Genomic DNA, 13,088 nt, shown 5'->3' with positions numbered 1-13,088 from the left:
ACTACATCACAGTGGTGGCTCAAAATCATCCTGTGATCAACCCACACCCCAAAGTCTTTCTCCTCCTCTGTTTTTTCCAACACATGAGCTCCCTGCCTGAAGCAGAAATTCTTATTATTAGACCCTAAGTGCATGACCTTGCACTTCATACAATTGGGTTTCATCCCATTTCTGTACTCCAGTCTTCAAGGTCATCCAGATTTTCCTCAGTGATGGTCTTATATCCTCTGTATTGATGATGCCACCCAACTTTGTGTCACTGGCAAATTTCATTAGCACTTTTGTACTTTTTGTGCCAAGTCATTAAGTAAAATATTGAATAACATTGATCCCAAGACAGAGCCTTGAGCAACTCCACTGATCACCTTCTTCCAGTCTGATCATTCACCTTTCACCATAGCCTGTTTTAGGGTGACCAGATGTCCCGATTTTATAGGGACAGTCCTGATTTTTGGGTCTTTTTCTTATATAGGCGCCTATTACCCACCACTCCCATCCCGATTTTTCACATTTGCTGTCTGGTTACCCTACCCCTTGTTGTCTTCCCTTTAGCCAGTTCCAGTTCTTATACTAATCCCCATCTTCTCTGATTTAACTAATAGTTTACTGTGTGGTAAGATGTCAAATCTTGTCTCATAAGGGCTGATTTTGGTCATGCTGTCTGCAGTTTGAGTAATCTTTATTTATGGACTTCTAATTTACAAACAAATCTGTTCATTTTGTGTTATAGTGAGTGGACATCCAGCATTAAAGGCAGCTGACATTCGAGTGACAGGAGAATTAGTAGCGTCATCAATGAGAGAGTGGAAAATGAAAAACCTTTCTACTCAGAATTCCTAGCGATGATGGATGGAAAGTAGCCGACAGTCTTTAAATGTCAAATTCTTCTGCAGGTGTCCAAAAGCAAGGAGTTTGACTGTAAGAATTCTGTTATAGGCAGAAGAGAAACAAAACTACTACATCTGTGTATACACAATACATAGAAATTCTACAAGCTGACAAACATCATCAGTTAGGCTCTTAAAGCTATTTTTTGAAAATCCAGTAACTTATGTTACTCAGGCTCTATTTCTGAAGTATATATGTTGGTATGCATGTCACAGGATATATGGTAACAGTATAGGAAGCATGTACAAATGCTTTAAAGGAACAAACCAACACAATAAAATCTTCACAACTGAGAAAGAAAAGTTATTTTAATTTGTGGGGAAAATGTAGACACATCAGCCAGTGATTTTATTTAAAGAGTATTTAAACATTTTCTTAAAACTGGGGCAAGATCCTCACGTCCTTAGTCTTTACTCTGGCAAATCTCCCATTGATTTCAATGAAAGTTTGTCTAGTAATTGAGTAAGCATTTCAGAATTTGGCCCTAAAAGGGAAATATCTTGCTTCCCCATCCTCCCTGTGAGTGCAGGGGGGGCCTCTGTCAATGGAGCCAGTATGATTCCACTGTGCACTGTAGGATTTAGGTATGTTGTGCAGGGCTGCAGACCCACTGCATGATGTGAAACCTCCATATGACCTTCTTGAGCAGCAGTGCCCGTGGGAGTCTGGCTGCAGAGTCATCCTTAGAAAGGGGAAGCTACATTGATCCTCCTGGCCTTTCTCCCACACAGTAGAGCCATAGAAATGATTCCAGCTGTTAGGCTTAAGTGTCCTCCCTGGTGAAGCTCGGCTGCTGCTCCATGGACTGGGAGGGGAACTATTTCTCTCTCCTTTCCCTAGCTTCTCACAGAATCAATTAAAATGATTCTGAGAATAGATGTGTCTGCAGGTCATATAATCCAGCAGCCACCAGCAGCTGAAGGAATGAACAGGACTGGACATTCCCCTGTGGCTGTTTCTGAACACTGAGAGGCTTTTAAAGTTTGTTTGTTTGTGTTCAATATGTGTTCTTGTATTGCCTTCATCACCTTGTATGTAAGCTCCTCCCAGTAGCGTATTAAGTGAGGTGACTAACATCTGTCATGCATGGTTCAGTCATTCTCATCTCTGCAGGGGGACAATTGTGTGTGCAATATTTCAATAGTTGTTTTTTGGAGGGGAGAGGATGCGGGGGGGGCAGTTTAACATAGATCTCCCTGTTAGTAACTCTTAGGCATAGTATAATCACCGGAGCATTAGTATAAATGTAGTCCTTGAGACTGCATCCAAATTTGCATTTACCATCGCCAAGTTTCTACCTACATCAGCCCCTTCATACTCCTAGCTACTAGAGGGATTTAAGACAAACACATGTTATTAATGAATTATAAGAGCATCCACTTTACACTCTCCAGGCAGTTTCTCTTATAGGTCTTGTCTTCACAGGCAAAAATGGGACCCATAATTTGCCACCAGTAGGAGCAACAGCATAACTGAGTTGTCTACCCTGTTCAGAATGGGGTTTGATGGCATGATGATAAAAACATACCACATCTCTGCCAATCAGACTGTACCAGTGGGCACTGGTGATGAATTAAAGATCACATTTTTGCCAGGTTTAGATACTGCCCTGGTGTGCCTAGCTTATAGTTGGGTAACTCATGCTACCAATGAATCTGGCTGGATTTGTTGTCTATGAAACTTATAACTGTATTGATGCTTCTTGATCTCAACTTGTTCTACATGCCTCTTCAGAAAAATGAACTTGCTTTTTAGTTCAGTGACAATATGTCAGTCCAGATCTGTAGAAGGCAGTGTAAGGTTAGTAAAGAGAAGCTTTCACTTTCCAATAGTCAGTTTCTGTTATAAATTGGCACTTGATGCTCATCAAAGAACAAGAAATATTGGATATGCTCTAAATGTCCATTGTATTTTTGAGCCAGCTCCTTGATGGAAGTCATCACTTATATGTAAATGAACTGTCAATGGCTTGCCATCGTTGGCAATCACTGGACTATGAAGGGTATGTCTTAATAAGAACCAAAGCTCTTCACAGACTTTGATTTACTGGAAATAAAACAGAAAAGTCCTCTGAGACTACAAAGGACACTTGTTTCAGATAAAATGTCTAGACAGTAGCAATATATTTGGGGCTTTTATTAAAGCAAAACTGCAAATTAGAATAGAGTGCTGAGAAAATTTCTGTGACCCATCTGAGTTTTAAAAAAAACACTGCTTCAAACTGATCCATAAAACACCTACTTTCAGAGTAAGTTCATAAGCATTCAGAAAAAGAAAGGAAGAAAAGAACAGATGCACAAGGTCAACATTACATCTTCTAGAGTTTCCAAAATGTTACATTATTTCTGACAATGTTCTGTCACCTTTTGCAATTCAGTATTAAATGTGATTGGTTTAAAAACCAACATATTAAGATGTATTGTATTAGGTGACAGACTGCTTTACAGAACTTTCCGATATATAGGCCTTTCACTACAAATGACTGAAAATAAGACAGTATATAAAGAAATGGGTTGTATGAATTGTTACATCTTGGGGAAAAATTATCAATGAAACTGACAACCTGCTTTGGTTGAGATATATATCTCATTTTAAGGAAGGTAAATCATTCAACATTTCTGGTAGAGATGGGCAAATTTCAAAGATTTGATTCAGCTAAACATCAAGAAGTTAATGGACCAAGTTCTGCTTTCAATCCAGATTTACACCAGATTATCTCCAATAAAGTCAATGAAGTAAGTGTATATATACTTATGTGTATGAGATCAGAATCTGGCCTTTCTACATATTCATATTTAACTGATTTTATTATTATTATTATTATTTTATTTTATTTTATTTATATATTATCATTTGCAATTTTCATAGTGCCCCAAAGGTTGCCAGATATGTTATAAGAGAAAGAGAAAGACAAGGGGTGAAATCCTGACCCCATATAAGTTGATGAGAGCTTTGCCATTGACTTTGATGGAACCAGGATTTCACCCAATTTCTGTCCGAAGAGTTTGAAATGAAGACATGATGTAAATTATCCAAGCCTTTGAGGCACTGCACCACACCTTCCCCCCCCCCTCCCACCATCAAGCCCCTAGTCTCCCTCCCTTCCCTATACACAGAGCTCAAATTGAGATACATGGCAATATACCTACCAGCACTTCTCTCAAGCTGCCTAGCATCAGAATCTTGGATTTCATTAAAAAACAAGTAAGTCACTGGCTGTTATGTGAATACATTTTTGAAAGTGTGAACCAAGTGTAACTAAGGCAGTGATATCTATATGAGTTTACAGTAGCCTTAAACAATAATTCTGAGAGGTGTGAACTGTCCCATTAATCTAAATGAGATGTTACCTTAGATGATCAATGATGCTTTTCAGATCAATGCTGTTAATGATTAGTGAGATCTCATTTTAGCAGCTCAGGTTGGTGGTGCTTGGGCGAGTACTGACACTGTGACATCCTGGCTGCTCCCTCAGGAATCATATTTTGTAACTGAAGTTTTAGAGTGTCAGGTCAGTGGGATCCAAGTAGGGGGCTAAGTGAATTCTGCTCCCCAGAGAGAGGAAATCTGTCTGCCAGTACCATTGGAATACATTTCTGGATTAGTTTAGGGGGGTGGGGCTACTTGACTGGATGATTTAGTTGGGGATTGGTCCTGCTTTGCACAGGGGGTTGGACTAGATGACCTCCTGAGGTCCCTTCCAACCCTGATATTCTATGATTCTATGCTCTGCAGGCAACTGGAAAGTATATATTTGGGAGGTGAGAATTTCCCCCTTCATCTCAATATGCTGTTGGCTCTGAAACCTAACAATGGAAATTTGATAATCAATAATAATTATTCTTTTACTGCTGAATGCTGAAGTGGAAGCATCCAGTTAATGTGCTTATCCATTAGAGCAAGTAAAAAATGTTCACATGGAACAGTATCCTGTCAAAAAATGAGGTTTATATGTAACTTATTTTTTTGATGGGAAAATGTTGAATTCAATGAAAAATTTTGGTTCTCCTATGGAAAAGTTGTAAATGAAAAAATTTGGTTTAGAAACAAAACACTGCATTTTGAACATATTTTTAAATAAAAGTGTTTTTTGGAAATGAAAAATTGTGTATTTTCTATTTTTGGATTTTTTGGCTCTTCTCTCCCTTTTTACTTTTCTCAGTGGAAAAAAAGTAGGGGGAAAAGAGTATAAAGGAGAAGACATTGTCCCCCAGATCCCAAATACAGAATATCCAAATAAAATGACAATTTAGATAAAAAAGAAAACCAAAAATTGAAAGGTCAACTCAAAACAAATGTGTAGTTCCAGATAATTTCAAAATTTACTACAGAAAATAAATTTTTGAATGATTATTTTGTTCAAAATTTCTCACAGGAAAATTTTGATTTTCCAGCCAGCTCCATTATTAATTGTTGTAGGATGCACTAGTGATAGATATTAGGGCAATTGTGGCTGTCAGTGGTAACTAGGAATTCAAACCCCTCAAAATGTCATGTCTGCTCCATTCATAAAATGGGAGGGAAAGAGGAGAAGCCTTCTCTGTACCAAAAAATCTCAACTATCTCCCAGTTTCCAAAACTCAAACCTCCTCCCATGCTTTCATGGTTGCCAGAGGCCTAAAGTACCCCATCCAGCTGCCAAAACCTCTAGATTGCTCCTGCCACATTCTAGAGTGACTTTCTGCACTTTCAATATACATTCACATGTTGGCCTATTGTGAACTAGATGAGAGAGATGACAAGCATCTCTTCAGCCCCTTGTTTTCAGGTCCTTTGATGGGCTTGATGCATGTGAAGACTACACTAAAAATACCAACAAAAATTAATAAAAAAACTTCAATAAAAACAATACAAAACCTCTCTGCCTCATGGATTATTAATGTAGTCATGGTCCTGATGAAAGCTCCTCTTGAACTGCTATGAATTCAGATTTTCTACCTATTAGTAATTTTGCTGATAGCAATGAATTCAGCTCACAGAATTCAGCTTACACCTTATAACAGATTTTTAACAAGGATCAGGTGGCGCTTTGGACTTATCCCAGAGCCAGGGTAGTGAAGGTATTCCATCTCAATGAATTTATCGTACTGCCAAAGGAATTCCCAGCCCTTCATATCTATTCTGGTGAGGACCTTCACCCCAAAATGAGTGTGAAAAGATCTTTGAGTTTTTGTCTGAAGTGGGCTAAAGATCTCTGCAAGTCCACCCAGCTTTTTGTTTCTTTTGATGCCAATTCAACAGGAACTGCTGTCATGAAAAGGATCATGCCTCTATGGTTGTCTGATTAATTTCTCACTACTCAGACCTGGCAAGCCTGCAACTAAAGATCATGTTACTGCTCATACCATCCAGGGTATAGCAGCTTCCTTTGTGAACGCTGAGGATGTTTCAGTTCATAACATGCACAAGGCTGAAAGAAGGACCTCCCTACTACATGTATTTACACTGCACCATTACTTCATTTCAGCCTCTAGGGAAGAATTGCAGTTTGGTCTTTCAGTGCTTCAGATCCTGTTCCCAAAGTGGGATTGCTCAAATTATCTTGCTCTATAGATTTGTTTTTACTTTGGGGAGGCTGAATTTAAAGTGGCCAGTGTGTGAAAGCGTTTTTCTTTATGAGAGCATATCCATGAAGCTAGGTTGGTTTTTTTTCCCTCCTCTCTGTCAGTAGAGATATTTTATCATTTCTATTAAAAAAAATTTTTAAATGTGATTTCCATGTTGGTCATTGGCCTTTTTCTTTCAAACTCCCTGTTACAGAATTTTATCCCAGTTATTTTAAGATATCCCTTGAACTATTTATACTCTTCTATGCAGATGGTATCTTTATTTTGCGATATCCTTGAGCAATTTATTCTTCTGTGCAGATGTAATTCTGCTTCTTTGAAGATATCATCTCAGAAGATATTCCCTCACCCACTCATTGTTTGGGTTCTCAGCACAATTGTTCTGTTTCAGATGCCGAGGACCAAAGCAATCATTAAAAAATATAACTATTAAACTATTTTTGTATAATTCAGAGCCTAAACATGTTGACAGCCTTTCTTTAATAAAACTTTTCAACACATACTGCTGTGGCCATTAGAAAAATGCTTACATAGTTGCCAGTGGTGCACAAATCTACACTCTTCCTAGTCCTGTGGAATGCACAGAAGTGTGGATTCAATTTAATGCTTGTGCACTCAAGTAGTCCACTAGCTGCTCTTGGAGTGGGTTTTTAGTTCCCTTCTAATATAAATATATGGCGTAAGGTCAAATGGCCTATATTGTTAGCACTAAGGCAACATTTGCTGTGGCTTCACAAAAAATAAGTTTTATTGCACAGAAATCTGATACCTGTTTCGTGCTATAGATTACAGTGATCACTGTAAATAGCCCTCTGAAATATGACAGATCCACTTACTATATAATTTTCAGAAGATTAATATATATTATTGTTAGGTTCTAAATATATGCTTAATAACAAAGTATGTTAAACCTTATGAAATGTGAAGGGGTAATCAGAATTTTTGGGGTGCATTTCCATCCAGTCAACTTTATCATATATGTTGATCATAGCCACAATATGTTTTTTCATGTTATCTTTTATCATGCCCTATAATCAATATGAGTACAAAATAAACATATGTAATCCAAGTGAAAGTACTTTCTGGTGCCAATAATTGTAGATTATTTACAGCGTCTTCAAGGAGTTCCCATCTTCCTTCTATGTATACAAATCTATTGAATATTTAACATGACCAACAAAGTCACTATTACCAGAGATAGAGCACAAAGCATGAGAAACACATTCAGTATTAGAAAATTGATTTTAAGAAGCTTGGAGAAAACAGAGAGAAAATTTCAGTATACTGAGACAAAGACTGTGTTAATATCTATGCACTTCTTGGTTTGGAAAACATACCTGTTGTGAGAGAAATTACATAAAGAGATTTGCCATTGATTCCTTGACATTGTATCTACTAGCACTACATTGTTGTTATATTTCACTGGCTGAAGTGTTATCTGGAAAATCTACCTTGTTCAAGAAGGTGCTATGTTTAGAACCTATTTTTTTATTCTGCCTAAAGAGTACAGTACATGAGAATTTAACAGACCTTTTATATAGAGACAATAGAAACAAAAAATGTGAGATAAATATGGCTTAGATCCCAGAAATATACTAATTCATTTTTTTAAAATATTCCCTGAATTCCAAAGCCACAGTGTGTAGTTTAGGCAGCTCAGGTTCTCTATAGGGATAGAGTTAGCTCAGCAGATACTCTGCTTCAATGAGGAAATTCCATATCTTTAAAAATGAAAATATTTGAACATTTTAAACATGCAATTAATGCCTTCAGGGTGGTGGAGGGTGGGGGTGGGGGAAGAGCTGATTCTCAAATTCTTTTAAGCAACAATTTAGTCAAATCACTTTTCAATGCACTGTTTTTTCCTTGGGAAGAACTTATTTATAGCGAAGTAGAATTTTATTATTATTATTATTGAACTAATCAAGTCCTCTTAGATGAAGACAAAATTGTTTTTTGCTTGTCTGAGTTTGATTTTAGTAAGTCTGGTTGTGTTTTTTATTTAGCAGAGAACTTCAGTGAGGAGCATGTTATTTTATGACTGAGGCCAATAGAAAGTCATTGGCATAATAAAACTGCAGATTTTACAATTTCAACGCATCTGCTCCATGACTTTTAAGCAACTGTGAAAGCACATTGTTTAAAGTGTTTTTATAAGGATTGATGCCTGGATCCTTGCCTCCTTGCCTCCTCTTTTCCATTCAGGCCTCCAGAAATCCCTCAAATCAATAACAAATATTACAATCGAACCATTTTAGTGACTGTTCACAAACACCTCTTTTTGAAATAATCAACGTATCTGTTGATATGCTAGTGTCTGAAGGTCCAAATTATATTAGCAACACTATCAGTGAATTAATTGATATTGCTCCACTAATGGAAAATCCATTTGTTTTAGGGATAAATACAGGTACATGGTATATTTTAGAGATTAATGGCAATGCCATAACATAATTAATGTTAGAATTTTTTATGACTCCTCTGTGATTTATCAAACTCAGATGCCTTGGTAATATTGGATATATTAATTCCCAAAGGTGAACTACTGAGAATATATATATCATGTTTGACTAACCATATGGAGAATTGTTTGCTTTTTCTGGACTAGATTATCTGCTGGTGTAAATTGGTGCACCTCTATTGAAGTCTGGATCTGCACCAATTTATACCAAAGAATTTGGCTCTATATGTTAAAGTCCTATATCTTAGCTGAACTGCTTTATTTGAAAGAAATTTCTGTTGGTCAGTGATTGTCTGCTCTCCTTTCACTAGCAAGTGTTTGTGATTCTACATGTGCTTAACTCTTATCAGCTGCATAGTTACACTGAAATTCATGCAATTAAGCATGTGGGTAAATGTTTGCAGGATCAGGGCCTAATGCTGGATTACAGATTTTAAAAAATGTTGCATACCTGAATCACCTTCACTAACTTATTTCCTCCTTGTCTGACAGCATCTTAAATGATCATTAGTTCTGTGCATCAGATAATACAATAAACATAATGCAATGTTTGGAACACTGAAAGGTTGCAAGTTGTATTTTTTATGTTCCCATCACACTTTTCATTGTGCATGTTATCAAAATGACTTTCAAAATCAAAGTAAAAAAACTAAGCCCTGCTAAACAAAAATTCTCCTTTCAGGTGCACCAGGTGAATGCCATTTACAACCGTTGATTCCAAGGTCAGTTTTTCCTCTCATTCATATTGGTGTTAGTCAAGAGTAATGTATGGGATACAATGAGCTCCTCTAGGTATACACAGATATAGAGGAGAACAGAATCTTATCCCAACTGTTTCTTTAGGTGACAAATATTTTGCATGTTACAGAGCATGAGATCCAAGCACAGATAAATAGATCAAGGACCGGATGTTGCAGTCCTTATTCACATGAATAGACTCACTGAAATCATTGGCTTCAATTGGACTAATACCATGAGTATGCCTACCCTGATCCTACAACTACCTATATGTTCCTGTATGAGAATCAACCTTGCACAAATTCAGGGCTCAGTTGTGGCTCTTATGAGCCTGAGCCACAGGGAGGAGGAGAAGGAGGAGATGGTGCACTGCATAGGAGAGATGGCTGGAGATACTGTTCCTTTAATGTACATCATGCCTACCCAAAGCTGGGGGAAATATAGATTGGGACACCTCTTGCTATGTTTGTCTGTACTCCATCAGCACAGCCATCCTAGTGCAAAGGGAGAAGTTGGAGGAGTGCTACCATTAGCACATCAGGCAGCACTAGCTGGTCTTCCCCTATGATCCCCAGACGAGGAATCCGATTAGGGCTGTCCCTACTCTGGCACACTGGGGAAAAGGAACGTGGACACGGTCTCCCTTTGGAAATTCATCTACATAAGGGAAGGTATCATTGAGCCTACAGTGCATAAAGGGAGTGGGTAAATAAAGGGAGTTAGGTGAAATTTCCAGTGGAGTCTGATATTTTATAATATGTACTGAAAATAACAAATACAATGCAGAAATTCAACATTTAATTTCATTTATTTTTGCACAGAGCATAAAAAGAAGATTGTTAATAACAACATGTAGATCTCTCTCTCTCATCTCTGTGCCACTGGAAATAAAGGTAGCTCATGTCTGCTTGTCTCAGTAACACTAGCAATCCATGCCTAAATGCATAATCAATTTCTAGGGGGGGCTAATCCTGCAAATTTTAATCATGGGCTTAGTCCCATTTACAGGAAAGTTCACATGAACAAGACAGTCTGTATCTTCTCAAACTTAAGAAGACAGGGTTAAAAGGTACACATCCTTCTGGTTGATACATAATAAAAGTATACTGTTTTCACTGGGGTGGAAATTTCTGTTTAGCATATCCATTAAAAACAATAAATATTTGTACAATATGCTTTTCATAGGCATTATATTGAAGTCTTCAGTAACAGGATTTACCTTTCCTATGCACCAGAAAACAATTCATGAATCTAGTGGGGAAAAAGTCAACGTAACCCATATAGTCACATATTAGAAATAGCAGAGGGCCCTAACTCTATATAAAGAGACCAGCTCTACACAAGGAGTGTGTTTACAAGATAGTGGAATTAAGAGCCAAAATAAATAAATGTAGTAGTCCTAAAGTGAGCAAGACTGAAGCTCATATTTAAGCCATTTGTCATGGTCACAGAGTTTTTTTTAAAAGGAGTGTTATAGCTGGTTGAATAACTTTTTGAAATTTATTTATTCAGTTAGAATATATCTTATTCAGATTTCAGAGGGGTAGCCTTGTTAGTCTGTATCAGCAAAAACAATGAGGAGTTCTTGTGGCACCTTAAAGACTAACAAATTTATTTGGGAATAAGCTTTCATGTGCTATAACCCACTTCATCAGATGCATGCAGTGAAAAATACAGTAGGCAGGTATAAATATACAGCACATGAGAAGATGGGAGTTGCCTTACCAAGTGGGGGGTCAGTGCTAACGAGGCCAATTCAGTCAGGGTGGATGTGGCCCATCCCCAACAGTTGACAAGAAGGGGTAAATATCAACAGAGGGAAAATTACTTTTTGTAGGGACCCAGCCACTCCCAGTCTTTATTCAGGCCTCATTTAATGGTGTCAAGTTTGCAAATTAATTCCAGTTCTGCAGTTTCTCATTGAAGTCTGTTTTTGAAATTTTTTTTTGAAAAATGGCCACTTTTAAGTCTGTTATTGAGTGTCCAGGGAGATTGAAGTGCTCTCCTACTGGTTTTTGAATGTTACAATTCTTGATGTCTGATTTGTGTCCATCTATTCTTTTGCATAGAGACTGTCCGGTTTGGCCAATGTACATGGCAGATGGGCATTGCTGGCACATGATGGCGTATATCATATTGGTCGATGTGCAGGTGAACGAGCCCCTGATGGTGTGGCTGATGTGGTTAGGTCCTATGACGATGTCCTTTGAATAGATATGCGGACAGAGTTGGCAACAGGGTTTGTTGCAGGGATTGGCTCCTGGTTTAGTGTTTCTGTTGTGTGGTGTGTAGTTGCTGGTGAGTTTTGCTTCAGGTTGGGGGGGCTGTTTTCCACACAGCCAGTTCCAGCACAGCCATCAATCATCTGTTAAGTCAATTGCTTTACTGAAAAAGGAAGCCCCAGAGACAGAGCACACAGACACAGGCCTTGGGACTTGGAGTATCAGTAGGCACAGAAATGGAGCAATATTACATCCATCTATACTGAGGCAAATCAGAGACTAGAGATAAGAGTGACCCAAGAAGAGGGTACATGAGAAGCACAACAGTTTCCTCAGCCTGACTGAGCAGCATGTGTCCCTGTGTACATGTTTGGGGCTTGAAGGTCTCACATACTCAGTGTACTGGTAGTATGGGAGTCACTATCCTGCTTATTTGTAAGCCTCTGAACGTGTCCAGTATGCATTAGATGCTTCCCAAAGCCCACGCAGAGTCAGAGTAAGCTGAGTGCTTGCAAAGTTAGTAAAAGACAAATTAGATACACTAGATTTGTATCATGCTATGTACTAAAATAGATATTCCAGTTATTTTGATATTGTGTAATACAATCACTCACAATGGGTGCCTGGCACATAAAAACAAGCATCAATTTCAGAATGTCCTGGGATATAGCACTGGAGGGAACCAGAATGAGATCTATACTCTAGTGTGTGTTAGGGGAACATAGGAGGGACTGTTAAGGGAACAATGGAGCTTCTGTATAAGCAGCAGCTAGTAGCAGGTTGGACTTCCTGCCTGAATGGCAGTTAAGCTTCTTAGCCCTCTCATCATTAATCAACAGAAAAGGAAAGGGACCAGTGTATAGGGCCCTTGAGGTTACCAGCACTAGGAAAAGGCTCATAAGAAGAAGCAGGGTTCTTCCCTTTGCCAGTAAAGCTAAGATTCTGGCAGCATAGTTCTTATGACCTGCCTTGGGTTGGCGGGGGATGGTAGTTTGTATTCTGTTTTCCCCACAGGCCAACAGGAGAAGATGGGATGGGATTCAGCTGGGCAATCAGACTGGTTTTATTTCTTCCTGTCCTCTATACCTTGCTTTCCTTACACTTCTAACATTCACAGGATTTGGGGTGAAAGAGATGAGGAAACTGTGTGGGTAGTTCAGATTACAGATGAATCATGTTCATATCTATGGTACTACAGGGCTCACTGAAGGT

General features: G+C 38.3%; 1 protein-coding gene across 1 annotated transcript in view; it reads left to right on the top strand.

Moving 5' to 3' along the window:
- Positions 1-9,681, top strand: part of IQCM (IQ motif containing M) — a 118,536-nt gene extending 108,855 nt beyond the window's left edge. The window contains exon 8 of the mRNA XM_075127376.1: positions 9,599-9,681. Coding sequence (XP_074983477.1) covers positions 9,599-9,681 — 83 coding nt within the window. The remainder of the gene's footprint in view (positions 1-9,598) is intronic.
- The last annotated feature ends 3,407 nt before the right edge of the window (positions 9,682-13,088 follow it).

The sequence above is a fragment of the Caretta caretta genome, chromosome 4 (genome assembly GCF_965140235.1).
Source record: "Caretta caretta isolate rCarCar2 chromosome 4, rCarCar1.hap1, whole genome shotgun sequence".
Classification (NCBI taxonomy): Eukaryota; Metazoa; Chordata; order Testudines; family Cheloniidae; genus Caretta; species Caretta caretta.
The sequence above is the reverse complement of the archived record's forward strand: the minus strand, read 5'-3'. Positions and strand labels throughout refer to the sequence as shown.